Consider the following 25,479-nt stretch of genomic DNA (forward strand, 5'->3'; position numbering starts at 1 on the left):
ATCCATCGCAACTAAACCAAAACGCTAAATATGTCTCGACTTTCAGTGCCGCCAAGAAAGCAAATTCTGTGCATTCTTGTCTGGGAGTTCTACAACATCTCGAGCTCTACGCCTTGAACACACGCGGTTGATCTATGACCCATATGTTGAAGGCTCAATCATGACTGGCTGTCCTGTCTGTAACGAGTCCTTGATGGCGTTGCAAACGACCAAGGCCGCTAAACCCTCAGCACCGCTACAGCTTGCTTGCTCCTGGCCTTTGATGACCTTAATAAAGTGCTCAAGCTGGAGAGCAAAAGGGATCTTCATGTCCACGTCGAAGGCTTCTGTAATCATCGGGGCGTGCCAGGACTTGGCGGTGCTGCCGCGGTAGGACGTTATGGTCATATCTGGCACACTCAGGGTCCCCTCCGACCCTAAGAGACGATAAAAGTCCTTTCCTGTTCTTGGAATAAGAGGATTCTCGCCGGTCCCTGCCTCGAAATTGTGCGGAGAAGGCGCATTGTCGGAGACCAAAAATGAGCCCACCGCGCCTGATTTGAATCTCAGGGTCATGGCGAAACCTTCTTCGGCGTCAAAGCCTCTCCGCGAAGGAGTGGGCTCGGCGTACACTTTCGTTATGGGGCCTAGGAGGTAGTGCATGAGGTCTATCTCATGAATCAGATTGATCAGTACCACACCCCCAGTCTGGGTCCTCCTCCATTCTGCAGGACTGTCGAAGTAGTCGATCGGTTTGTACGTTGCCCAGATGCCGTTTATTGCCACTGGATCTCCGATTTTGCCAGCATTGAGCGCATGCTTAGTAGCTTGTATGTATGAATTGAATCGGCGGTGATGTCCCACAAGCACTTGCACGCCCAACCTTTCTGCAGTCCGCACAAGTTCAGCGCCACTCTTGATGTCCGTGCTCACGGGCTTTTCGACTAGAATGTTGACGCCAGCCTGCACCAATTGCAAGCCGACGGCAACGTGTGTATGGTTGGGAGTGCAGATGATCGCGCCATCTGGCTTCTCAGGGCCTTCGAGAAGTTCTGCGATGCTTTTATAGTAAGGCACCTTCAGCCTCTTGGCCAGCTCCGCTCCTGCTGGCGCGAGGTCGACAATGGCAAAGAGAACAGCGCAGGGGTCTACCGCCACGGTCTCTGCGTGCCTAGGTCCAATTAGGCCGGCACCTATGACAGCGATCTTCGTCGGCCCAGCCATGAACGTGATAGCTTAAAATATCGGAAATTGAAGCACTGGTTTGTACAGTCTATGCAAATTGAAGGATTGGAACAAGAAGGGTGCGCTAATGTGCTTGTTCACGGAGGATTTGATGGATTCAAACTACTTCGGAAGGGGTTGCCAACTATATAGTTCTAGGCGTACCAAGCCATACAATAGGGTACCATCACGTGTTCGCATATCGCGACCTTCATACATCTTGGTAGCCCCGATTTGCCACAGGAAAGCGACCCGGAAGTGGCTGAATCGGAAAGCGGCTGAATTTATACCCTTCTCTCCACAGCCCTGGGTGGAAACACGGACTCGCCTCCGACTGGCTACTCTAACTAAGGTAAACAAGAAGATGGCCTCGAAGCAATACTTTCCACCCAGGAACGGCCTCGAGGACAAAGACATCTTTCGAATAGGTTTGCCACCTTAACTGACCTATGCACACTCGAAGATACGAATTGAAGCCTTATGAAGAGATAATAAATGAAAACTCTGCCGATCCAAGGCAGTCTTTGCGTTGTAATCAATGCGCAGGCTTATGAGAGAACTATAGAACATACAAGGAGCATAGAGGATGACACCAGCAGATTATCTTGAATTTGAGACCTTGGGAGCTCCAGCACTTCTGTAAATGAAAGGGCCAAGTCTCGGAGTGCACATCTGCCCGAGAACCCAGATCCTATTTGGCTCGGCATATTTGACTCGCACACAAGGAAAACAGTAGCTGGCTGTTCAGATCTCCTCCGCAGTGTCTGCGTTTGAACTAGGAACGTAGAATGTCCAGCCTCATCGTTTCCGGGGAAAACATTCGCGATTTTTAGACAACCTCTTGTTTCACGGAGATTTGCTCCGCCTGTACCGCTTCACCCTTGTCTTCTGCGCCGCGAGCAAGTTCTAGTTGCATTTGTTCGCCCGCTTCCTGCAGTTGGAGCATCACTTGTTTGTGCGCTTTCCGAGGCGAAAGGCTCTTATCGAATAACAGGTCCATGCTTTCGAGCGGGACAGACTTGGTCTCGGGGATCAAGAAATACACAAAGGGGATCGACAGCAGTTGTAGACTCGCAAAGAAGAACCAAATGCCGAAGCCCATGGTGGCAAACATCTGCGGAGTGAAGCGCGCCACAAGGAAGTTCCAAAACCAATTGTTGGCGGCAGCAAAGGCTTGAGCCAGGGTACGGACGTTCTGGTCGAACATCTCACTGTTGAGAACCCAAGGTGTACCACTCCAAGATGGTGTATAGCAGATGGTATAGATGTAGAAGAAGGCCATTGCCATGATGCCGCCAGATGACAAGGTTGATGAAGGATGATCCGCAGGTTTGGCAACGGCGATATATCCACCCACGACCCAGAGGGCGATTGAGCCACCGAGAGCGCCGAACATGAGTAATTTCCGGCGGCCGAATTGGTCAATCATCACCATGATCCAAACAAAGGTCATCACTGTTTTGATGACACCAAAGATGCCCGTCGTCAAGAGACTGGTGCTGGTGCCAGTAATGCCGATGCTCTTGAAGACCGTGGGGCTGTAATAGTTGATGGCGTTGATGCCAGATCCATTCTGCCAGAAAAACAAAGCTCCACCAAGGAAGAATCGATAGGCAATTTTCTTACTCGTATACACCTCTTTGAAGGGGGCGGTAAAGTGGACGCCGATGGTCCTCTTCAGGTGTTCCACGGCCTCATCAATCATTTGTACCTCCCTGAGTAGGTATGGATGATCCGCAGGGAGGTTGCGCAGGAAGCATAGCGATCGTATACCCTGGGTGCGCTTTCCAGCGGCAAGAAGCCATCGAGGGGTCTCGGGAAGGAAGAAAGCACCTATGGCGAGCAGCCCGCCGGGGATGAGTTGAACGGCAAACGGAGTAAGCCACTGTGTTCGTGAGGGCGCCACATGCTGAGTAAGGCCGTACTGTCGCCCAGGTCAGACAGGGAAATGGGATAAGGGATGGCAGAATGAGACAAACGTACATTGATCCAGAAACCAATCAATCCTCCGCACTGCCATCCGATTTCCCACATACCGACCAGGCGGCCTCGAATGGCAGGGGGTGAGATTTCAGCCAGGTAAATGGGAATTATGTTCGAAATACCACCTATTCCAAGTCCCGCAACAACGCGGCCGCCGTATAAATAACCCAGGCCACTGCCCGTCTTTGTGCCCAGCATGACGCTAGCCCCAAGCAAGAAGATTAACGAAAACGAGATGAGACTCAGCCGTCGACCCAGGAAGTGAGCGAACGGGTAAGCAAAGAACGCCCCGAAAAAAGCTCCTGCCTGATAGCAAGAGACGATATTGGCGCTGATGAGGTTGACTTGACTTTTGCTCAGGTCGTTGAAGCCAAGATCGTCTCGGAACGATGTGAGAGCCATCGTGCCTCCGATGAAGGCGCTGTCATAGCCAATGGTTGCTGCCCCTGCGGAGGCCACGGCGGCGACGAAATAGACCTTGAAGTTATATACTTCCGGGGGTGTAGGTCGATCTTCGACCTTGCGTAAAAAGTTGCCTCCCATTGTCGCTTTAAGGCAAGAAAACTCCTGACGCTATGGCCCGTTGGAGGTCAGTAGAGCGCGGTGTTATCGTCAATGTGACGAGAGGGGTATGAAATCGAGGTCTGGATGGTAAGTATAGTGAAAACATCAAGACTTGGAGATCTAAAGTTTTTAAGTACCTACGAGGTTGGCCTTCCCAGAAGGGCAGGGTTGGTGTGCGGTTAGGCTTATAGCCGGGTATCCCGCCTTATACGATGCGGAGACCCCGTGAGATCTTTGCCCTTTGAGTACACCGCATGTTAATTTGCGGCGTAGCGACACGTGGCATTAGGGTCCCAAAATGCGCAGGACTACAGAGGTCGGCGATCGCTATCAAGTACGAGAGCTACCTCGAGAATTTAGCCACCTAAAATGGGCGTTTTCACACGCAGACTGGCCAGACTCCCACATTGCTTCACTGCCAGTATTTCCAGGTAAGCCTGCTACTGGTCAGACGTATTCATGTATGGTACAGATCCTCTATATGTTGTTCACATTCCTGTCTGGGCTGGGTTTTTAGAGAAACACACTCGTATAGACCAGGACCATATAATTATGCCATCGTTGTACACGCGCTAAAGAGCGACTGTGCCCACAAATCAGAGAGAGAGAGCATGTCTCCTGATTAAAGGTCCAATTCCTGTTGAGCTGTTTCCAACTGATACAACCTCGCTATGTATGCGCATACGAAGAACGGAAGAGTCTGGCTCAGCAATGGTCCGGGGGAAAGGTTTCATGGACACCCAGCCGCTGAAATCGAGATCCTTAACAAATCGTCTCGTGACCTCAACTACAGGCAGATGGTCACCTTCTTCCTGTCCCTATAGAGATAACCGAGCATTCCTGCTCCTGCTCATTCTTGCTGGTTATTTGTGCACGTGCCAGGGATGGTGTTTTACGAGAGGTTGGTCGAGCCGTCCCCCATCAGAAGCCTACAGATAGAACACCTTGGCCAGATCAATAGTTCTCACCAAGCGATCAAGGCTATGTTAAGTTCGGAATCAGCATCGTGCGCAACAGTCCCTGACGCGGTTTTTGCATCCGTCCATACTCATGCGGCAATGGTTTTAGCCATCCAAATAGGGGCCGAAGCTAGGTCGGTTCACACCAGAAAAAATTTCCCATAGCTTCCTTCACCTATTGACATATTTTCCCCGGCCAAGTATTCGTGTCTCAATCGCATTGGAGGCTCTTTTTGCAGTCACAGATTTGCAACTTCGACCATAGCTCGTACGGGTCGATCCACATCTCTTTCAATTTCTCGACCTGCAAGCATAAAGTTGGATGATACTTAAGGCACGTCGGTTTCCACGCAATGAGCGATCTTGAACCACATTATCAATTTTCAATTCTGGTGTGATCCTCAGCTAGGTTAGTCAAGCCTTTGTAATAGAATGAGTGCAGTCCTACGATTGATGGCTTTGAGGATTGGAAGAGGTCGCATATCTCGTCGGCTTCCAGCAATAAATATCCTTCACTGCTGTCGCCGTAGTTTTTGACTCGATACTTGAGAGCTTCGTAGAAGATTTCAACTCCTTTGAACCCTGTATCTGATGCTTGCTGTAGCTTCTTGCCGATATCATGAACTCAGGTACGACCCAGCGAAATTGAAGCAATCCTCTGGCTTGCAGGACATGTTGATTTTCGGAGTCGGTGATGTGATTTGGACGTACTGACGACGGAAAGGAAAAGATTCTAGGGCAGAGAACTTGGCCCGGCATGCCTCCGCCTCATTGAGATTAAACATCGTGCCTTGCAGGTTGCTGGACGTAAAACATCAACCCCTCAGGAAGACCCCCTAGCAAGTCAAAAAGCGGAGAACGTTTGGAGACCCGGGGCAGTGGCACCAGCTACACGAGCATCGGTAACTGACTTAGCCGGTGGTGGAAGGTAGTGGAATTCGCGTCTATGGATGCTCTACTCCTTAACTGCTGTCACCTTCCCCGCGGCTAAGTTCAACCCCGGGTTCGCCGTCGACCTAGTATCCGTAAAGTAGGAATTTCTCGACGCGGGCATTCCCAATTACGACTAGTGGCTGGTCCCCAGTCCCCAAGAAGGGCATTTGAAACCTTTTTGGCACTACTCACCATCGCCAGCATTGGTGCGAAACCAGCACCAGTTCTGTTGTCAGTCGCACAACAAGCTGAGAACATCAGTTTCTTTTTGAGAATTCGTTCCACACGAGATCGGGCTTCAGCCAGAAACTTTTTCAACTGTGAGAAAATGTCTCAAAAACACATACTGGTCATTAATGGACCGAATCTCAATCTTGACATCTTCAGACGTCGGGCTGCTCCGCTGTGATTTTCCTGGCCTCCACGCTTTGGCAAGGGCTCGCTTAGTCCTACGGCAGCTTTTTGGGCGCAAGAGTGCTGGTGGAGTTTGGAGCGTCGCCGAGCGAGACGATAGCCGTGCAAGTCGTGGCCGACTTGTTCTTCTTGCACGAACGAGGTATTTGGGTTGGTTTTTCGATGGCGCGGCCGCTTTCTTCAGAACCTTTATTGGCCCCGTCATTGCTGGTGCCATGGGCAAACGGCACGGATGGAGGAGCTTCTTCTGGCTCTCCCTCGGCCGATCCGGATTCATCACGCTCCTCAACCTCGCCTGCTTCCCGAGACCATGTACCACAGAGCTGCTGAAGTCGTGGCCGAATAGTCATCCTCCCAAGCCGTGGCGGCGGACCCTGAAGCCAAGGTCACCCAGCCGACCCGGGTCGAGTCTACTGATGTTCTCTTAGAGTTGGTAGGACGTGGCCGGCCTACATGGCGACTCTTCTTACCCTTTCAATAGCCCGACACGCGATGGAAAGCCTTTCTCCACTGTGACTTCTTTGCACCTTTAGGATCGGCGTCTACCCTATCATCTTCTGGGCAAGCATGTGCCTCATGGGTGCCGCCGACATGTCGTTGATGTTTAATTTCACAGAATCGGTAAGTTCCATCGGGGCTATGCCACTCCAGGGCGATACACGCTCTACACCTTTTGTCGCTCGTGGTCATGATAATGATGCTTGATTCTCTAGACTTCATCCTCGAAGTCTCTCCATATGCCATGACCGCTGATCAGGCCGGCTACACGAGTTCCGCTTTTGCAATCAGCGCTCTGATTGGCATGCTAGCCACGGCACTCTGTCTGATTGGGTGATCAAAACAGCGACAGTTCGAGACGGCGGCATCCGCGAGGCAGAAATGCGGCTTCCTGCTCTGGGCCCATTTGCGGCCGTCATGATCATCGGGGTCTGCCTCGGTCTGGCGGCCATTCGTTTCGAATGGTCCTGACCCAGCATCGTCATCAGGGGCTACGGCGGTGCGGGTAAAGGTACCACCATCCTGCCTACCATTGGGATTGCATACCCCATTGACAGCTACAAGCCTATCAGTGGCGAGCTGCTGGTCATGGGGACCAATATTGTCCAGAAAGCAACGGTTGTCAGTAATAGTCATCAGCGTTCGTTTGCACATCTACAGCCGTGGTAGGAGCCTTGGACACGTACTTTGCGGTCGTTGGCAAGCTTGATGTTAGTGTCAAGGCTTTTATCGTTCCGCATTATTACGGTCAGCAGGACATCGCTGTTGTGTTGTGCAATCTGCAAAACAATCAGCACTGGGCCAAAGCGGGGTGGTGGCACGAATACTTCGTCTAGCCCAACTGCTACCGAAAATTCCATTTGCTCTTTAGTATGATGCGACGACATTTGGAAGCAGGGGAGAAAGGTAAGCGACTTTCGGGCCCCATGGGGACATTAAATTGCCATGTGCCGCGCATTGTCACCACTGTGGGATGCGAAGTGGGCAAGCATACCCGCCAGGGTACATGGTCGGGGGTACAAAAGAAGAAGTGGAACGGCGTTGGATGCTGTACGGATATTGCATCCTCTGAAGCCGCACCATGGGAAGGACGGGAAACGATATGCACCCGTGGACTGGGAAGGGGAATCACAGCCGAAGTGAAAGCGACGCTGTCTAGACGAGAGACTGTCGCGTGGCTGTATGCGTAGTAACATGTCTTAGTGTTCCGAACTTGGCGGGCATGCACAAAAGGATACATTAGGTGAACTCTCTTGTATCATGTTCCGGAACCGATCAAGAGATCGCACCGTCCTACTGAAAATCGAGACTTGTGGCTGAACAGGAAGAGAACAGACCTCTTCTCTTTTGGATTCGTGCATCACATCGGAAGCCTAGCACGAGCGCTACGATATACTGCCAAAGCTTGCAGTGTTCGAGTCCCGCTCACGTACTTAAATGTGAGTCACTGCTGACTTACATTTCCAGCAAACAGCCGAGCCAAGTCTCGTCAAAAGGCGTGGGAGTCTTCAACTGTTGTAATGCCTATGCCCCATTTTACAAAGAATGAATGAAAAACTCGTAGAATCTTCTACCTTTGGTTGAAATGTTCGAATAGATTGCAGTCATCTGGTTGTCGTTAGGATCCAATAGTGGAATCAACAATCATAAAGATGAAGACCATTGGTATTATCGGCGGTAGCACGGACTTGGCCACGGTCGAGTACTACAAGCTGATCAATGCTAAAGCACGTGAACGTCTGGGTGGCCTTCACACGGCCAAGATCATCATCAATTCGATGGACTTCGCGGACAGCGCGCATCTTGTGCAGAACAATCTTTGGGAAGAGGGCGGCGAAATGCTGAACGGGATGGCTCAATCCCTGGAGAGAGCAGGGGCGGAAATGCTGCTTTGCGTCTCTAACACGTGGCATCGCGCAGCAGCGACTTTCATGCTCGGGCTCACTATCCCACTTCTACATATCGTCGATCCCACTGCCGAAGCCATCAAGGCGGCCAACCTGAGCAAGGTGGCCCTTCTGGGCACAAAGGCAACCATGTCCTCTTCGTTTCTGTGCGATCGCTATCACACAAAATTTGGAATCGACGTCATTGTTCCGGATATGGAGCAGCAGGATATCATTGACCGCATCATCTTTGAGGAACTGGCGTGCTTTGTGTTCAGGGAAACATCGCAGCAAGCATACCTTCGCATCATCGATGACTTGTCGTCCCGAGGCGCGGAAGGGGTGGTACTGGGCTGTACTGAAATCCCACTACTCATCCATCAAGACGATCGGCCATCGTTGCCAGTGTTTGATACGCTTCGACTACATGCTGAAGCAGCGGTCGGAATGGCGCTTCAGAGATGAAGCAGCCTACTTCCTCCTGTCCGTACGGCTCCACACCAAACCTATTTGTTAGGTGTTGCGTTCCAGGTTATCCCGTTGCCTCGTTGGGGTCTCGTCTGCTTGCCGTTCATCCATGCCGACAATGCCCAGGACGGAATTCCTTGCGCTTCTAAATATGGCGAGAAGCTAGGACAGAAGCCTGAATCGGGTTCTTGGGTCTGCACGCTGGATGTGCCCGCACGCGATGCGCAGACATGCATTCTGCTGAGAATGGGGCAATCTCCAACCTGTGAAGCAAGCTCCCTAGCTGTAGTGTGAGCCCTAGTTGAGAAGCACATATTGAACCTCCCAGTCCCGATGATCTGTTTTGCTCACCAACTCGGTCTCTACTATGACGAGTACGCAGCCTCCATGTAGCATTCAGCGTGAGATTGGCCAACGGATGCTGGAAGAGAATTGAGCATGTCCCAAACCAGCAATCGTAGCGACCTTGGGCGGCCACGACCAAATTTAAGCGCCTCCCGCCTCTATAGGCTTCCTTTTCAGGACGCCCACACCGCCAGTACCTACCCCAGACTCCACATTCAGAGCAACTTGGTAACTTTGGCAAGCCACGCTGACATGGTCAGGGCCGCGGTCGTGCCTGCAAAGATAATCAGAGGTCCGAAGCTCCCATAGTAACCTCCAGCTACCTCCTTCCAGCCGGTACGGTGACGCAGAAGTGCTTCGCTGACTGGTCCACATGCGACGTTGCCGATGCCTCTACCACCTCCCAGTAGTCCCAGCATACTGCCTAGATCAGCCCGGCCTGTCTCTCCGCCAGGAGTTACCCGCCGGAGCTCTTTCGCCGCTCCCGCGTAGACAGCGGTGAATCCTCCTGCGAACGCGCCATAACAGAGTGCAAAAGCGACCAGGAGGCCAGTGGAAGATCCAGAGAGACCCCAGAGCAAAAAGACCGACAATGTGGATCCAAGAGAGGAGATGAGCAGGATGGTATATACGGAAACCCGATCAGAGAGCATGGAGAGAAACATGACACCAGGCACCTGGGCTATATTGAGTAAAGAGACCAGAAATGATCCCAAATCCGAATTGTTGAGTCTGGCATAGGCTGGGATGATTCGCGTTAGAGCTTGCTCTTGTGAACGACACGTAGACTCGCTTACTAGGAAGATAGAGTGCTGGAATAAAGTAGCCAAGACCTTGGATAATGTTACACGTCTCGATAGCCCAAAACTGTTTGGTCTTTAGGAATCCGAAGCCAGCTGCAATGGTCCGAACAGGGACTTGGTGATGCCGTGAAAGAGGGAGCCGGGCTTTGATAAAGAGCAGGAATGGGGCCACCAGCAGCAACTTATTGGCTATCAGCGACAGACACGATGAAATACTGGTAGACTTACCAAAGCCACGGCCCATCCTCGCAGGAAGGTCTCAGCACCGTAGTTTTTTAGTCCCCAGTTGAGGACTAGTGGGCCAGCTAGACCACCGCAGCCTGAGCCAGCCCACATAACGCCATATGCCAGCCCCTTACGGCGGACAAACCACTCGTCGATGAAGACGTATATTGGGTAGTACAAGAAGTTTCCACCGATAGCGTATAAGATGCCCTGAGTCAATATTAAATGCCAGGTCGCCGTGGCGAAGCTGGAAAGAAAGACTGCCAGTACCACGATGGGAAGACCAATGATCAAGCTTCGGTGGAGAAATTTGGGCCATTTTTGGAAAGCAAGAAACACGGGAGGCGCCCCGAGGTATAACAAGCCCTTGCCAGAAGTCAGTGAAACAGCTGAGAATGAGAAGTAGACGCACTGACTGAGCAAGTGGTGCCGACCGCAGAAATACCCGAGGCATTGTATGAAAACGGCGGATGAGTGGAATAGTAGTCCTGAAGCACACCGAACGAGAAGGGGAATCCTCATCCCTGACGTTAGAAATCTAGCTGTCGCAGATGCAAGTTGAAGACTTACCCCAGATGAGCGTTTCAACGCAGAAGCTACCAGCGAGAAAGAGCCAAGCCGCTCTTCCGCTGTCCACGGGCGGCAAGTAGCTAGTGTCAGTTGGCTCAACGTCCGCCCCGATTTGCGCAGTATCTGGGCCACTACCAAGTTCGAGAAGCACCGTGGACGACGCCATATTCACAGGCAGGAAATGTGACGAGTCTGTTCATGATCTTGAACGGGCACAGCCAGATAACTTAGAACAACCCGTGTCATTGGAAGGGCGTGATGTCTGGTTACATAACATCCAACCCACACCGGGAAAATTCCGCCTTGGTCGGTGGAGCTTCTCTCTACCACAACAAACTTCTCTTCTGCCTGGAATTGACATCGTGCTCTTTCCACTTATTTTCTCTCTTCTCTCTCTTGCCTCGGCGATGCCATGGGAGGACCCTTTATTGGCATGCTGACCAGCACAGCCTTTTTCTCCTTCAAGTACTCCATCACCGCCTTCTGGGCTACCGGGACCGAACTCCAACAATGTCACCATTTTCATTACCCCTGCAGATTGGCCCCAACGCAGCACCAGCTACGCGTGCGTGACCATGGACAGACAAAATCGTAAGACCGATAATATGCTCCTCACGACATTCCTCCTAATTCTGCCATCAGTTCGATACTATCCGGTGCTTTCATTCCGCGATATGAGTCAATATTGGACCCAGATCTCCCATATCACGTCCGTCCGGAGAGCGAGAAGGATTACAGGACGGGTAGACTAGCTCAGCCAATCTTTTTGGGACTATCTACTAACTCTAACATGATATCCACAAGTACCTCAAGCGTTAGACTAATTCATCAACGTCGGCGACTATGCAGCTAGCACGGTGTCGTTTCTTGAACGGGACAGCAAGACGACTGACGGTCCACAAACATCTACATCTTACTCGGGACATGGGCTGAGTACTGTAGCCCCAATTTGTCACATTTTAAGAGCTGACTCTGCTCAGCTTTCCTTAGAGATACGTCGCTCAAGTCGCCGCGGACAGCCGTGCCAATGTCACCAATGATGCCACACTCTGGGTATCGCTACTCCTCGTCTCGCCGTGCTCACACAACCCAGCATGGGCTCCGTAGGCAGAAAAGAAAGCACAACGGGGTTCTTAAAGCTAAGACTGCTCTCGGTGCAATCATTGCCTTGATTTACCCACTCCTGCAATGCGAACCACCTCTTGCAAAATGACGCAGCCAGCACTGGTCATTTGGCACGAGCTTTACTGCCTATACCCTGGCCCCTCAGTCTAGTGGCATCATTCGAGTCCACAGACACGATGAAGCCCTCGCTAGTGTTTCAGCTTCTGTTCCAGAACATCCAATTTAGCGACTTTCTTGAGCGTAGAATCTAACATGCCAACAGGAAGTTTCGAGGCCATCTTGATCTGGGAAGCAGATTTGCCTCGCCAGATGATGTGAGGTGGGTTGTTCTTGTCCAGATCGCCCACTACATTCTTGGCCCACACTCGTGCATCCTGGCTGTCCATCCCTATGTCGCCTTTGGAAAGCTTTCCAATTTCGTCTTGCACAGCCATGAAAAGTGAGTCGGGTGGCAAATGGCATTCGGAATCATTGTCGTGAATGTTTGTTCTAACTCCGCCTGTTTTCAAGTCAATAACTTGAATGCCAAACGGGTCCAACTCCAGTCTGAGATTTTGGATGAGCATGGCAGCAGCGGCTTTCGAAGTGTTGTATACCCCAAAGAAGGGACTGCCGAGGACACTGCTCACGGATGTCTGATTAACAAGCAGAGCCCTTCCCTGGCTGCGGGCCGCTTTCAGAAGCAGAGGGAGAAAAACTTGCGTCGTGCGCAAGATTGACCAGAAGTTGAGGTCGAACACCTTTTTAGCCTCTGCGATTGAAACGTCTGTAAGGGGCATACAGTAACCTTGGCCGGCGTTGTTGACCAGTATGTCGAGCGACCCATCTGTCAATGATGAGACTTGGCTAAAGCAGGTTTGTATAGACTCTTCAGATACCACATCGAGAGTGATAGCCTCGATACCTAGGGCTTTCAAGGATTCCATTTTGGAAGGATTTCGTGCCGTTGCAAACACTCGATCGCCTCTTTTATGAAATTCGTGGGCAAGGTGTGCCCCCATCCCGCCATCAGAGCAACCCGTGATCAGTACCGTACGTGGCATGTTTGTGGAAAACGAATTCTAATTGCTGTGCCGTTTGAGGACTGGGAACTGCGGACAGTTTATATAGACACTATGTGCCTTGAGCAATGTAGTACAGATTTCAAGCCTACGTACACTAGCAATCACCAAAAGTCCAAGCTTGCTCTGTTCAGATACCGCTATCACACCTGTAAACAAATACTTCAGAACACCCTTGAAGGACCCTCATTTAGCTATGAATGATTGACCACCTCCACGGGCTGAGAGAGAGAAGATTCTATTATTGGTTCGGTCGAACTCGGCGGAAATATCGGCTGTATGCAGGGAATGGTCATCAACTTACATCACGCCCTTTCGAAGACATGTTCGGAGCAACCCTGGCTCCTATTTCAATACGTACAAAAGCATGTAATTGGCAAACGTCAAACAAGCCATTTGCCATATCTGAAGCCCATTGTCTATATAAGACAAACCCAACGCAAAAGTACGGCGCTTTGAGTTTGTGGGTTCTGCTTACTGCTGATAGTACGACCTGCTAGATTAATAGGTTCTACAACTTTGAAAGGCTCATCCCGATGAATACCATAAGAGTGCTCACTAAGCTCCGCACCCGACAGCCGGTCATGAGTGGGCCATATGGTAGCAATCACAAAGGACGCACCTGCGAATAGTAAGCCGGACGCAAGGCCAAGCGGCTCGTCTTCTGGGTCTATCCTCTCAACTCCTGATCCGCAGCCGATGAGGAGTATGACTGAGCACTTACTCGACAAGTCCATTTTAAAACTTCGCGTGCAGTTAATGTCTCATCACGATGGAAGAGTAAGGCTTGATTGAGAGGATAGTCTTCTGACACGACGTGACCATGGAAATGTACCCATGCCCCCCACGCCAGCGCTTTTCAAGAACACTTCTTTCGAGACGTCATCAACGTATCTTCGCAGTCACATTGTGTAATGACCTTGCTGACAATCTCCGCGCCCGTCGGTGTGTCTTCTATTGGGCTAGCAAAGAACTTGAATTTCCTAAAATGGTGAAGGTATGTTGGCTCTATGGCTTAGAGATATAGATCACTAAATATGCAAACGGTACAACTCTTTGTCATGTACTTGGACTGTAATGCTTGGTGCTTCGTGAATGCAAGAATAAATGTCGGGTATTCGGCTCGTTGTTGATCAGAGGATGACCGCATTGTTGAGCTCCTCCTAGCGCTCAGAGACAGCTTGCCCTATTTTGCGAAGATGTGAGCACGTCCAGTTGCTGTTCTTGAACACCTTGTCAAGCCTCGATGATTCTTAATTTTAGAGCAGTGTATGATGCCAGTCGGTTGATCTAAGCTGTTTCCAGAGAAATTACCGCCGCTTTTGGAGGAGCCTTCCCCGATGCCAAGATTCACAGTTTTGCTTGGAACTATTTTAAACTCACTTCCGACCACGCCGTCTGAATCCCTACACGACCCCTAAGCTTGTGACTTGCATTCCTCACTAGTTGTACTTAGAACTACAATACGTTACGCCTCATGGACACACTGGAAAATGGAGCAGCGACACTTGATCGTCAATCTTACCGAAAGAGACACCGTACTTTGAGATCCTGCACGGAGTGCCATCGGCGCAAACAAAAGGTCAGTATCGAGCTGAAGCGCCACTTCATGAATTCCTCTGCAACAATCTGCCTAACCCACCGCTCAATGATGATGTGAATTTGAAAGGCACTAATTTTCAAAAATAGTGTGACCGTCTCCAACCTTGTCAGAACTGTATGAAACGTTCGAAGCCGGTAGGGCTCCATTGGCAGTGTGCCCACCATGATCTCATGAACTGGCCATAGGTGCTTTGCTGCTACGAAATAGATGGCAGCAGACATTTGCAATCCGTCGTCTCGAGTGCAAATACACCCGGCTTTGATGAAGGCAGAATTGAACCTTCAACGGCGTCAACCCATTCGTCGTCGCTGATAGAAACGAATCCGTTATGCCGGCAAGACTACCAGGACTTCGTCAGTATCTTGGGCTATTCCACTCACAGTGACCACAATACCCTCAGCTTCGTCAAAAAGATGGGCGTTGCCTCTTTATCCACTTCGAGTCCTCTTCCTTCCTTGAATAGCAACCTTATAGCTCCGGACAACAAATACCGATCCCTGGTCCGTCAGCTACCATCAAAGGAGCACATCGACATCCTTGTCCGGCAATTTTTCTCAGATATCAATTGGCACTACGACGTAATCGACGAGATCACTTTCCGTCAGCAACTTGAGGCTTGGAGACGCATTCCTTACTCGGCTTATAATAATGCGATGAGTGGCCTACCGACCGAAATCCTCGCATTCCCTTCCCTTCTTTTTCAGCTTATTGCTCATGCTCTGATACATCAACCTATTACCGATGGAAGTTGTTCAGGCCTTGAATCTTTGAAATACGCTTCAGAGATGACATTCGCCGATCTGGCCGGTGACTTCTCCGAAGCTGGCTTGGCAACCCTGGAAAGCATACCCAAAAACGAAATGACAGTCGTGGCTGTGCAGGCAGAGATCCTACGTGCATCTTTATTGAAGAACACTGGAAAGGTCATCGAGGCCTGGCATGTTCTCGGGCTCGCTATTCGGGACGCGCAGGAAATAGGGCTCCATGCGGAATCAATCTCACTGAGCCCGCCGGTAAGTATTGATGCCCAGTGGGACAAAGAGACGAGACGCAAGCTTTGGTTTGTGCTACACAATTGGGACATTCACATGGCTGTTGTGCTAGGGAGACCTATTGCCACAATTATGACTGCTGGAAACTCAACTTATCTTCTTGAAGACCTCGCACAACGAGAGAGTGAAACGCCGCCGAGGAAGAGAACAGAAAAAGACCCTCCTACCCCATTTAGTGTTATATATGTGGGCTACAACGTGGCTTATCGATATTTTCCACGAGTCCATGCTATTGAGAGCCGTGGAGCAAGGATAGAAGACTACAATATTGTTTGCGAGACGCATGCCGCCATCATGGAGAACATGGACCGTCTACCACTTTGGTGTCGCCATGAAGACCCTGATATACACTTTGACAAATTAACAAGCTGTCACTGGTTACCAGCGGCACGCCAGGCATTGACGAGTGGGATTTATTTTGTTTTGCTCTCACTACATCGCCCTTACATATTCACTATGGCTGAAAGTCGGACGGAGGCACTCAAGGCGTCACTGAAGATCTGCACCGTTCAGAGACGATTGTTTCGTTTGTCAAAAGCGCAGCAGTACATCTCATTCAATATGGTATATCCGTTGTTTGACGCGATGGTCATTTCACTGGCCACTGTCAAACTATTTCCGAATGAAAATCTCGATATTCTCTCGGACCTGGTCCAAGATGTGCACTGGGCCATTGATGTGCTTGGCAAGATAGGTGAACATAACGCCATGGCTCGGTCGGCACAGGGCATTGTGAAGAAGCTATTTTCCCAGCTGCATCAATCCGGTGAGCAAGTTAATCAGCACTCGAGCAACACGAACACAGGCGGAGAATGCTCAGATACTGGGACAGCGGATCTTTATAACGCCAGAACGCGTTTGAACGGAGATCCCACAGCGGGCAACATCGATGCCGAACCATTGTTACCTGTTTTCCAGCGAACGGAATTAGGGGCGGTCAATCCTCACGACTTTGACTTTGACACTCTATTGCCTCCTCAGCCAATACATGATCTATTCTATCAAAATATATACGGACCACATATACAGGAAGCCTACCAGGCCCCCGACCTTTTATTGGGGAGTGCAGAATTCGGTGGCCTTTACCCTGTAAACAGCTTTTGGAGCTGCATGAACGACTTCAGTCAACAGTAAGAGAGAAAAGATATCAGTTGCCTTCAGAGATACAGCTTACTACAACCACTTTCCAATTTCGTCGTATTCAGACTTCTAATTTGCGAGCCGAGACTCTGCTACGGTAAATATCACGGGCTTAAACACCAGCAAAAAAATTTGCAATATCGCCCACATTTCTATCGACCACATCAGGCTGGTCGTAATGCTGAAAGTGGGAGACATCGTTGTTCCAGATCAGTTTTTTGTTTGTGGCCGGAATGGATTCGAAATGTCTCTTGGCTGCGGGTGCATTCATACAGTTGTCTCCATGGATGATTAAGGCTGGCTTGTTGAGCTTCGCTACGCTCGGGACGGTGGTATATGAGAAATGATCGAGATCACTCATTACGGCATAACGGTTCTCGAATCCCTTCAAGGTCCAGGGTCCGTACCACGCCCATACCGTAGGGCCTGGGAGACCAGCTAAAGCCCCAGTGTCTGGATCGGCGGCCTTTGGGTCGACTAGAGGTTGGTAGACAACTTCACCTGTAGTATCGTACAGCTCGCGAGCTTTACGGGCTCGTTCGAGTCGCGCCCGCAACAGTGCTTCACCTTGTTCCGGCGTAGGCATCTTGAGGGATCCAATATCCATGCCCGGTTCCCAAGCCACACACCCGACGCTGATCATGTAAATGTCTGTCTCGTGATCGCGGAAATAACCTGAGACGGACGCCGCAGCTTTGACTCGGTCGTCGTACGATGCAATATCGAGACTCTCAGGTCCACCCTGACAGATGCCGACCACGAACAGTCTCGAAACGTCGACATCGCCGCGCGAGACGAGGTAGTCCAGCCCTGCGATAGCATCCTCGTTCTTCATTTTCGGGTTCTCGAGTCGCCGCGGGGTTCCCGTGCTCTCACCCACCGTGCGCGGGTCAAAAATCAGTGCCGCGTATCCCTCGTCGGCCAACCGAGAACCATACTGGTACGGTGCCTGCTCTTTGATGAATGAATAGGGTCCGGTAAGGACGATACCAGGAGGATTAGCGACTCCCATAGGCCGGAAGAGCACCGCACTAATTGTCTCGCCGTGGGACGGATAGCGGATCTTTTCGGTCGTATAGTTTCCGTGAGCAGGCATAGTGTGGGTTGAATATCGAATAGTTTAGACGAGCTGAAGTTACGCGATATCGGAAGTGGTTTTTGTTTTGCTGTGTTACTGAATGGATAGGAATACCGTGCAGGCAAAGAATCTTGATAGCGATCTATCCTTGGTTCCCTTTATTTATACCTAAGAGATTCAGAGCTCGAACATTTTGATCACGCTCCAAAACTCCTCCAGTCCCGAAACCATCTAAGGCCACTTTGAATGAGTAGGGATGTCGGACTACTTGAGGCGCTGATGCATTATCGCCGAAAATAGATCGATGCGTGAATCCACTTGGACCTTTTATCGCCGAAAATATCATAAACCACGATAAGCTTTTATCAGTATTCCCGAAGACTAGCGGATTTTCAAGCTGCCAGGCAGAGCCACTAGAACGCATTCATCCACCCACTTGCAGATCAGGCAAGGTCTCGTCTACACCTCCCGGCAACTGCAGCTAGAGAGCGTAAGGAACGTCATTCGACGATCTTGGCAGGGTAGGTCGCGCCTCCCAAGGTCATCTTCTACCGCGAACTGCTCGAGGGGAGGGTTATGCTGCACGCTGAGCGTGCCTACTCAGACGTGACGCGCAAGAGATGCGGCCGCCGGAATACCGCGACCTGGCGCACCTACTCCTTTGCCGCGAAGAAATGATATCGGCTGAGGTAAGTTGAGTCCCGACTGACTTCTCATACAAGACTTGGAACAGGTATTACAGACAAGAGCGCATATTCCGTATAAGCTTGATTTTATACCGTAATATTGGAATGAGTGAGATACAGCGATTCTAAGGTAGATAAAACCAAGCGTTTCTCTCATCAGACGACGGCAGGCTGTACTTATCGGCCCCCTTTCATGGAATGCAATTTTGCACAATCATTGGTGGTGAAATATCAGAACCTAGTCTAGTCTAAGCATGAAAGTGACTCTGGTTCTCCACAGCCAGAAAAGATCCAATGTGTTCTCTTTCCCTAGTCTATGTCCTTGCGGCCGCTTGTCCGCAACTTATACTTAATGTCGACATAGCTGACAAGGCCCAACTCTATAGTTCAAATAACTAGATCGGCATGTATCGTAAGAGTGAGAAAGAGCGCCAACTAAGCAAATCAGACTTCACCAGATTCTTACCAATTCCCAGATTCGATCGAAACTAAATAGCTCGTCCTCTTGTCATGTCCCAATGGCTTTAGCGGTGCTCGAGCTCTTAATTGCACCGAAACTCCCACTTTCGAGTGCTTTAAACGGAGGGCCTGACTCGAACCGCGCTGTCCTCTTCGTTTTCCGGATCCCAAATCATCAGTCTATATTCACCGTTTTTTCATGCTTGGCAGACGTTGACAAAAGTGTTTTTTCGGTAAAGTAGCCACAGGCCTGAGAAAGGTCTACATCACTTCGCATCGTGAGAATATCTACCACTCAACACTTAAAGTGCAGAAGAAAAGAGGTCCTTCCAAAGTCGGGAAGCGTTCAGGGCGTTCTCAATCAAATTTTCTTCATCAAGGAGACTTTACACTTGCGCCGGTCAGGTAAACGAGCGTCTAATGGCTATCAGCTCGCGGAAGCCTCTGACGAAAAAGCAAGCAAAGCATGCCAAAGCACCAAACGAAGTGGCAATTACATAGACAACCCTGATGGAGTCTGCAAACCCTTGTTTCAACCTAAATACACCTGCAGCAATAATATCAGGATTTATTCCCAAGAATAGTAGAAAGTGCCGTGGCGTTGCCTCCAGACAATGCGATACGATGGTGAAGGCCGCTTTAGCGGCCTTCGAGGAAGCCGGTGTCTCTCCCAACGACATCGCTGTGCACGAAATGCACAATTATTTCTGGCCAATGAGCTCATCACCATCTATGGCTTTGGGCTCTGTGGACCTGGGAAGCCGCACGAGATGGTGCGGAGCGGCAACATTACCTATGGTGGTAGCTGTGTCATCAACTCATCCGGTGGCCTCATTTCGAAGGGGCATCCTCTGGGCGAGACAAGCCTTGGCCCAGTTTGCAGAGCTGGTGTGACAGCTACGTGGATGAGCAAACAACAGGCTTGTGGAGAACACATCTGTGGCTTTGCAGCACAATCCTGGACTTGGTGGCGCTGTTGTGATCACCGTCCACAAACGAGCCGATGCAGCGAAGAACAAGTTTATCAGTAATGCAGAAGTTGCGAAAGCATGATGGGCCGGATATCATCCTGACTTGAATGCCAAGGGTGTACCCACGGCTCAAGCCGACAGAGTGCGCAGCAAGGAGCATAGTACGAGTGAGCCCCGTCAGATACGTTAATAATTTGGCCCCAGTTTGTAGACCTGGAAAGAATTAAACCACAGAACAATCGAAAGTGTCGGTCTAGTTATCTATTTATGCAATTTGTATAATATTTAATGTGAAAGTGTGAGATTATATTGTTAGGGTCAAAAACCCAATTGCACAAATCATGAACGATCTTTCGGATTGTGACTATACACACCAATCTCTGTCGCTGTGAGGAATTTTGGACTCCCCACAAACTAGGATTCTATCACGACACAACTCTCGGACGAGCATCGATTCGGAATGAGAGATGAGACTCGGGCAACACCTGACCACCGTTGATTTCGGATAGAGGAGAAGATTCCTTCCCACTAATGGCCAAGTAGGCGTGCTCGCTCTCATCTAGCTGACCGTGCCACGTCTTGCACGGTTGTTGGAACTTGTCCCACCAGCCCATCCGGAACATCTCCCCTTGCCAGATACCATTCTTTTGCCACTGCTCGTCGCTCCAAAACTCGGCTCCCTCGGGGATCAATCCGGAATCCGGGTCGACAATTCGACTGCCCGCCAGTAGACTGGCTACCGCGGCCACACTTCCCATAGGTTTCGGCAGGACGTTTCGCATGTCAATGGTAAGGAGGATTATGAGTGCACAGGCGAGAAGAGCCGAAACTACGCCGACTAGAATCTGTGTGGATATGTTCGACTGCATCAGTCGGTAGTGATTGGGGTTGACATAGGTTGCCGAGAGAGGGTTGTCGACGGTTTCTGTCGCGTTGTCAGACAGGGTGGAAAAGTCTGATCGGAGGTAGATGCTGGCCAATTGGGCGGTGTATTGCCGGTAGAAATGGGTATACGTGTCGATCAGTTTGTCGTTGTTCAAGAGTTCGTGCGTCGGAACTCCATCACGACCATATACCATGGCTGTAAATGTTGTGTCCAATTCATCCGTCGTAGAAGTGACATTCAGTATCTGGAGAGTGGGCCACGTCATGTACCAGCTGGAAAAGTGTACGGCGGAGTCCGGTCCAACGGTAGGGTCCGTCGAAATAGACAGACCTGGAAGATCTAGTGTTACGTTTGCCTGCACACGGTCCAAGGACATGCTGCACAATACCGCCGCAAAGTGGTCCACCTCGCCGCTATTCACGTGGCCGAAGTACAAGGCCAGTGACGGGCATGAAGGATTACCCAGCGTCAGAGTTTGGCCAAAGTACCCAGATGAATTGACTGGAATCTGGATGTTGTTGGTCAAGAAAAGTTCCGGTTGATCAATCCAGCCCATGTTTCCACAGCCGTCTGGGGTGGAGATATTACTCGCGAGATAGTTACCCTGTATCTGGGTCTGTAGGATGCGGCTGTCGGGAACCACGTCGCAGCTCACAGCGCCCCTAAGCGCGGGCAACTCGATGGATAATGATCCCCCATTCTCCGGCGTACTGATCACTTTCTGATCGTCAAGCTGGACTTGGGGAAACGCTAGCTCACTGTACGTCCATTGAGGATACGACATGTTACCTTCGATAATCAGCGCCGGAATGTTAGTAGAGGGGCTTTGGTAAGGGGTTGTGTTGAACCAGTTGAGCGCCGTGGCATTGATAGACGTGCCATAGTCCGTTGCATTGGTCGAGAACAATCCTGCGACAACGACTGTCAAAAACGGGGCCAGGACCGCCGATGATGATGCTGCCGTCAGTGCAAACCGGCTATGTTTGAGGCCATTCCATGTCGCATACAACGAGATGTGTCGGAGAGGATTCCAAAACATGCTTGAACCGGCGTTGCAGTCACCTTTCGTGAGAGCATGATATGACTCGGAAAACTCGATCTCAAAGTCCATGAGATTGAATAGGGTCCCCAAAAACAAAAACACCATGACAGGTACATAAAGCCAGCTGTATCTCATTGCCGCATCCAGCCTTTGAACGGTTCCAAGCCCGTGATTCCTCTGCGACACTGACAGTAACACTTCTAGGGTGATGATGACGGCTATGGACGCAAATATGGTAAAGGCGATGGCTAATCTGCGCAGCACAAACGGTCGAGTCCAATTGACCGAACCGAGGACACCGTCTTTTCTGGACACGGTGTGCACCTCAGACCCATCGGGCGAGAGCACTTGTATCTCGAAAACTCGTGAGTCTCCGTGGCGTCGCATCGAGGTCATGAACCTGCAGGGGTCAAGAATGGTCTCGATCTCTCCAAGGCCCATATGTCCTGTGCCACGTAGTCGGTGTTCGAGAGCTGGACTCCGGGAAAGGATGGCCGCAATCGCTGCGATGGAATCCACTGACCTCGGGACCACCCCTCTTGGAGAAATGAAGAGTATAATCAGGGCTAGCAGAAGTATGGCGGCCATGACACCCTGCATCCCTCTGATGGGGTTGTTGGAAGCGAACAGTCTGTTCACATTTCGGCTGAGGGTCCCTCGGACCTCTGTGTCGGAAGCGGTCGCACTCGGAGCCAGCAAATATATGTTTGCTAATTGCGCCGCCACAAATCCGAATACGGTGCTGCCAGTCCGGTTCAGGTAGTCTGGGTCGAGGAGCTGTTGCGTGTCAAAATCCGGTGTCGCATCCCGCATCAGAGTGAGAAATGTATCTAGGGCTATGGTGCTGGAAAAACCTTCCATAATCGAGCTAGCTTGCTCCAATGTGCTCAAGACCCCGCGAGCAATGTCATCTACTGTCACGTCGGGAAGGAGGTGGCCATCTCCAGTCAGATTGACGGCCTCGACGTTCCCGGAGGTGTCCAGCGTCACTACTGCCTTTTGAATCGAGTAAGACGGGAGGCAAACGACATTCGACGAGTTCAACATGGTGAAATTATTCTGCGAGAATCCTTCCGAGTACGCCACAGAGATCATGTATCGGCTCCGTGTAGGGTCGTTTTCAGGGAGATTGGAACATGATACATTTTGCAGAGACCCTCGATAACCAAAATTGTGAGTGGTTTGATTTTGCATGTAGTACCAGTTCGGCGCATTGAGTTTTGCGTTGGTGACTTCGCACCCGGGAAGGGAAATGGTGCTGTTGTAGTAGGAGGAAATGGGTGTTTGTTGGGTCCTGTCAAATGAGATGTTGTAGGCGATTGTGCCGGATTGGCAATCTTGGAGGCTGGCACTGAAAACGTCAACCAAAGCGGTGTACGACAAGCTGCCGTTGACGAGTCCAGTCGAAGGGGTAAAGCTTTGCGCCGCAAAAGACGTCGTGGTACCGGCCGGCAGGCTAACATTATATTGTTGATTTCCGTAGACAATATACGCTGCTCGTGAGTCCACAGACGCCCCGTGGTTGAAGGTTAAGCCATCGAACGTGTTGTTCAGCCTCATAGTAACCGCGACGTCATCGCGCTGTACGGACGACAGACTGAAGATACCGGTTGATAGAATTGTCGCCACCTTGAGGAGAAAGAAGACCACGATGGTACACGACACGGTGAAATGTCGCCGGCACAACGATTTCCAGAGCGCCACAACCTGGAAGGGGGTGACGTAGTCGAGCAGTAAGCTGTTTTGGGCTGGCTGAGGCTTTTGGGCCATTTCTGCCCATGGCTGAATCGATTTGGCAGCATAGTCAACCTGTCGCCAAAGGACTGTGGTCAAGACGAAGACTGCCGTCGGCCCGTATGTCCACAAGTAGTGTTTGTTGCTGTCGCTTGTGGCAACCCCATCATTCTGACTAGACACACTGTACAGAATTTGAAGAGCGGCAATAACAGCAGCAAAGAAGATGGCGAAGGCAACAAGAACCCAACGTCGGAGAAACAATGGATTCCAACGTGTGTTCAGTTGAGTAGATGTCTTTAGGGTCCGACTGGGAAGATTTGAGTAACCTAGATGAGCGCCTGGAGAAAAATCGTTACCACCCATGTCTTTCATCGGGGGGCAGCATGATCTCCTCATTATCCGAACATTTTAACTGTTAACAATGATAGGAATGAAGCTCAGCAACTGAACCATTGGTGGTCGAGTTCAGGATATTAATTTTGCAAAGGACGAAGGGAAAAGTCAAGCGCAGAATTCAGAGAGACTACTCCGTAGTGCATACTCCATACGTCGCGTCGCGTTTTTTCTCAGAAAGTGAAATAGGGAGTGACTGTAACCAGTAAAGAAGTGCAAATATCTAAAAATAAACGAAGCGCGATAGGAGCAACACCACAGTGTTTGAGACAAGCTTTTCTTCTGGGAGCTTGGGCCGATATCGCGTATCGCAAACGTTACATGATCAGCCTTGACCTGTTAATTCGTGGTGGGGGAGATCTGGTTCAAAGTTTGTCTAGCACCATGTCAAGCAAATTGCTCAGCCACAATTAACAGACCTCAACAACGAAGCGCATGTCCATCTCTCTGGTCAAAAGTTCTCCGCATCATCTCCGTATACAGGCTGAATTTTGAATACAACCCACGAATTCACTCCAATACAAGTACCCCCCGGGTTGTGGCTTTTCCGATGACCACTCCTACAGTTGGCACAATGCGCTCCAGCAGAAAGACAACAGCCGTCTGTAGTCGCATCGCTTCCTTAATGCACACTTGTAGGTAAGGCATGCGAAGGGCTTTGTAGAATCAAGCTTTTGCTGACAACCCTTGCTGATGATCCAATGGGTTGATCACGGTCCCGCAGCTTGTCATAGCCTTGCGAATTCTTGTACAAGTACAATGGTATCACATTAAGCGCAGCGATATGGCGGTCGTGTTGTTGCAGCAAAACTATAACTGGCAGCATGACCCAATAGCTCCCCAGCTGACATAATCAGTTCCCCATCACTGCACAATCCTCTTGAAGCGGTCAAGCATGTCTTCAAATCCGAGGAACTTTTGATCTTTCTGCTGATTTCTGCCGATACATTTTCACGTGGTCCGAGGCAAGCTCATTTGAAATAGAATATTGACAGCATAGATCCGTGACAGAGCGTTTCAATACGAAATGGTGACATAAATCGGCCCTGGCTTCACGACGGAGCCGTCTTTGAGGTGATATTTTAGGCCTGTAGCAGACAGAGGCAGACCATAGCCTGTCCAGGTACAAAACACTGGCCCAAAATGGTTGCTCACTCCTCCGCTAGTAGCTATTTGCCATTGGCTAGACGAAACAGTTGAAGCAAGGTGTACCTAACTGGGAACTGTGTTACCGACAACGTACTACCAATGGTCTTGAAAGGACGGTAGAGCTCGTCAAGAGCCTAGAGACTACCCACGTCCATCCCCAGCGCCTCCACCTCCGCAGCTCCCTTTCCCGCTCGCGGACATGTCGGGTAGATACTTATCGGTGTGAGGGTGGCATCTATGTCCACT

The 25,479-nt window shown here is 50.5% G+C and overlaps 10 protein-coding genes across 10 annotated transcripts; 3 read left to right on the forward strand and 7 right to left on the reverse strand.

The window, feature by feature from the left end:
* Positions 1-132: 132 nt before the first annotated feature.
* Positions 133-1,203, reverse strand: PV06_08028 (uncharacterized protein; the record flags this gene model as incomplete). The annotated part of the gene is made up of 1 exon (XM_016409321.1): positions 133-1,203. One exon carries the CDS (start codon positions 1,201-1,203, stop codon positions 133-135), a length of 1,071 nt encoding a protein of 356 aa, XP_016261075.1.
* Positions 1,204-6,091: 4,888 nt separating this feature from the next.
* On the reverse strand, positions 6,092-6,406 carry PV06_08029 (uncharacterized protein; the record flags this gene model as incomplete). The annotated part of the gene is made up of 1 exon (XM_016409322.1): positions 6,092-6,406. One exon carries the CDS (start codon positions 6,404-6,406, stop codon positions 6,092-6,094), a length of 315 nt encoding a protein of 104 aa, XP_016261076.1.
* A 412-nt stretch (positions 6,407-6,818) lies between these two features.
* PV06_08030 (uncharacterized protein) lies at positions 6,819-7,190 on the reverse strand (the record flags this gene model as incomplete). Its single annotated transcript, XM_016409323.1, has 1 exon — positions 6,819-7,190. The coding sequence occupies one exon, from the start codon at positions 7,188-7,190 to the stop codon at positions 6,819-6,821; it is 372 nt and encodes a 123-aa protein (XP_016261077.1).
* A 1,016-nt stretch (positions 7,191-8,206) lies between these two features.
* Positions 8,207-9,138, forward strand: PV06_08031 (uncharacterized protein; the record flags this gene model as incomplete). The annotated part of the gene is made up of 1 exon (XM_016409324.1): positions 8,207-9,138. The coding sequence occupies one exon, from the start codon at positions 8,207-8,209 to the stop codon at positions 8,903-8,905; it is 699 nt and encodes a 232-aa protein (XP_016261078.1). The 3' UTR covers positions 8,906-9,138.
* On the reverse strand, positions 8,292-11,017 carry PV06_08032 (uncharacterized protein; the record flags this gene model as incomplete). Its single annotated transcript, XM_016409325.1, has 5 exons — positions 8,292-9,995; positions 10,051-10,237; positions 10,285-10,647; positions 10,698-10,798; positions 10,852-11,017. 5 exons carry the CDS (start codon positions 11,015-11,017, stop codon positions 9,469-9,471), a joined length of 1,344 nt encoding a protein of 447 aa, XP_016261079.1. The 3' UTR covers positions 8,292-9,468.
* A 1,065-nt stretch (positions 11,018-12,082) lies between these two features.
* PV06_08033 (uncharacterized protein) lies at positions 12,083-13,019 on the reverse strand (the record flags this gene model as incomplete). Its single annotated transcript, XM_016409326.1, has 1 exon — positions 12,083-13,019. The coding sequence occupies one exon, from the start codon at positions 13,017-13,019 to the stop codon at positions 12,165-12,167; it is 855 nt and encodes a 284-aa protein (XP_016261080.1). The 3' UTR covers positions 12,083-12,164.
* A 1,735-nt stretch (positions 13,020-14,754) lies between these two features.
* On the forward strand, positions 14,755-17,344 carry PV06_08034 (uncharacterized protein). Its single transcript, XM_016409327.1, has one exon. It carries the CDS (start codon positions 15,054-15,056, stop codon positions 16,824-16,826), a length of 1,773 nt encoding a protein of 590 aa, XP_016261081.1. The 5' UTR covers positions 14,755-15,053; the 3' UTR covers positions 16,827-17,344.
* On the reverse strand, positions 16,945-17,928 carry PV06_08035 (uncharacterized protein; the record flags this gene model as incomplete). Its single annotated transcript, XM_016409328.1, has 1 exon — positions 16,945-17,928. The coding sequence occupies one exon, from the start codon at positions 17,926-17,928 to the stop codon at positions 16,945-16,947; it is 984 nt and encodes a 327-aa protein (XP_016261082.1).
* Positions 17,929-19,679: 1,751 nt separating this feature from the next.
* PV06_08036 (uncharacterized protein) lies at positions 19,680-20,108 on the forward strand (the record flags this gene model as incomplete). The annotated part of the gene is made up of 2 exons (XM_016409329.1): positions 19,680-19,943; positions 20,007-20,108. 2 exons carry the CDS (start codon positions 19,680-19,682, stop codon positions 20,106-20,108), a joined length of 366 nt encoding a protein of 121 aa, XP_016261083.1.
* A 343-nt stretch (positions 20,109-20,451) lies between these two features.
* On the reverse strand, positions 20,452-24,054 carry PV06_08037 (uncharacterized protein; the record flags this gene model as incomplete). The annotated part of the gene is made up of 1 exon (XM_016409330.1): positions 20,452-24,054. One exon carries the CDS (start codon positions 24,052-24,054, stop codon positions 20,452-20,454), a length of 3,603 nt encoding a protein of 1,200 aa, XP_016261084.1.
* Positions 24,055-25,479: the final 1,425 nt, after the last annotated feature.

This window comes from Exophiala oligosperma (assembly GCF_000835515.1).
Source record: "Exophiala oligosperma strain CBS 72588 unplaced genomic scaffold supercont1.7, whole genome shotgun sequence".
In the NCBI taxonomy this organism is placed as follows: domain Eukaryota; kingdom Fungi; phylum Ascomycota; class Eurotiomycetes; order Chaetothyriales; family Herpotrichiellaceae; genus Exophiala; species Exophiala oligosperma.

Coding starts and splice junctions, on each gene's coding strand:
- PV06_08034 (XM_016409327.1), top strand. CDS start 15,054: ATGGGCGTTGCCTCTTTATCCACTTCGAGTCCTCTTCCTTCCTTGAAT.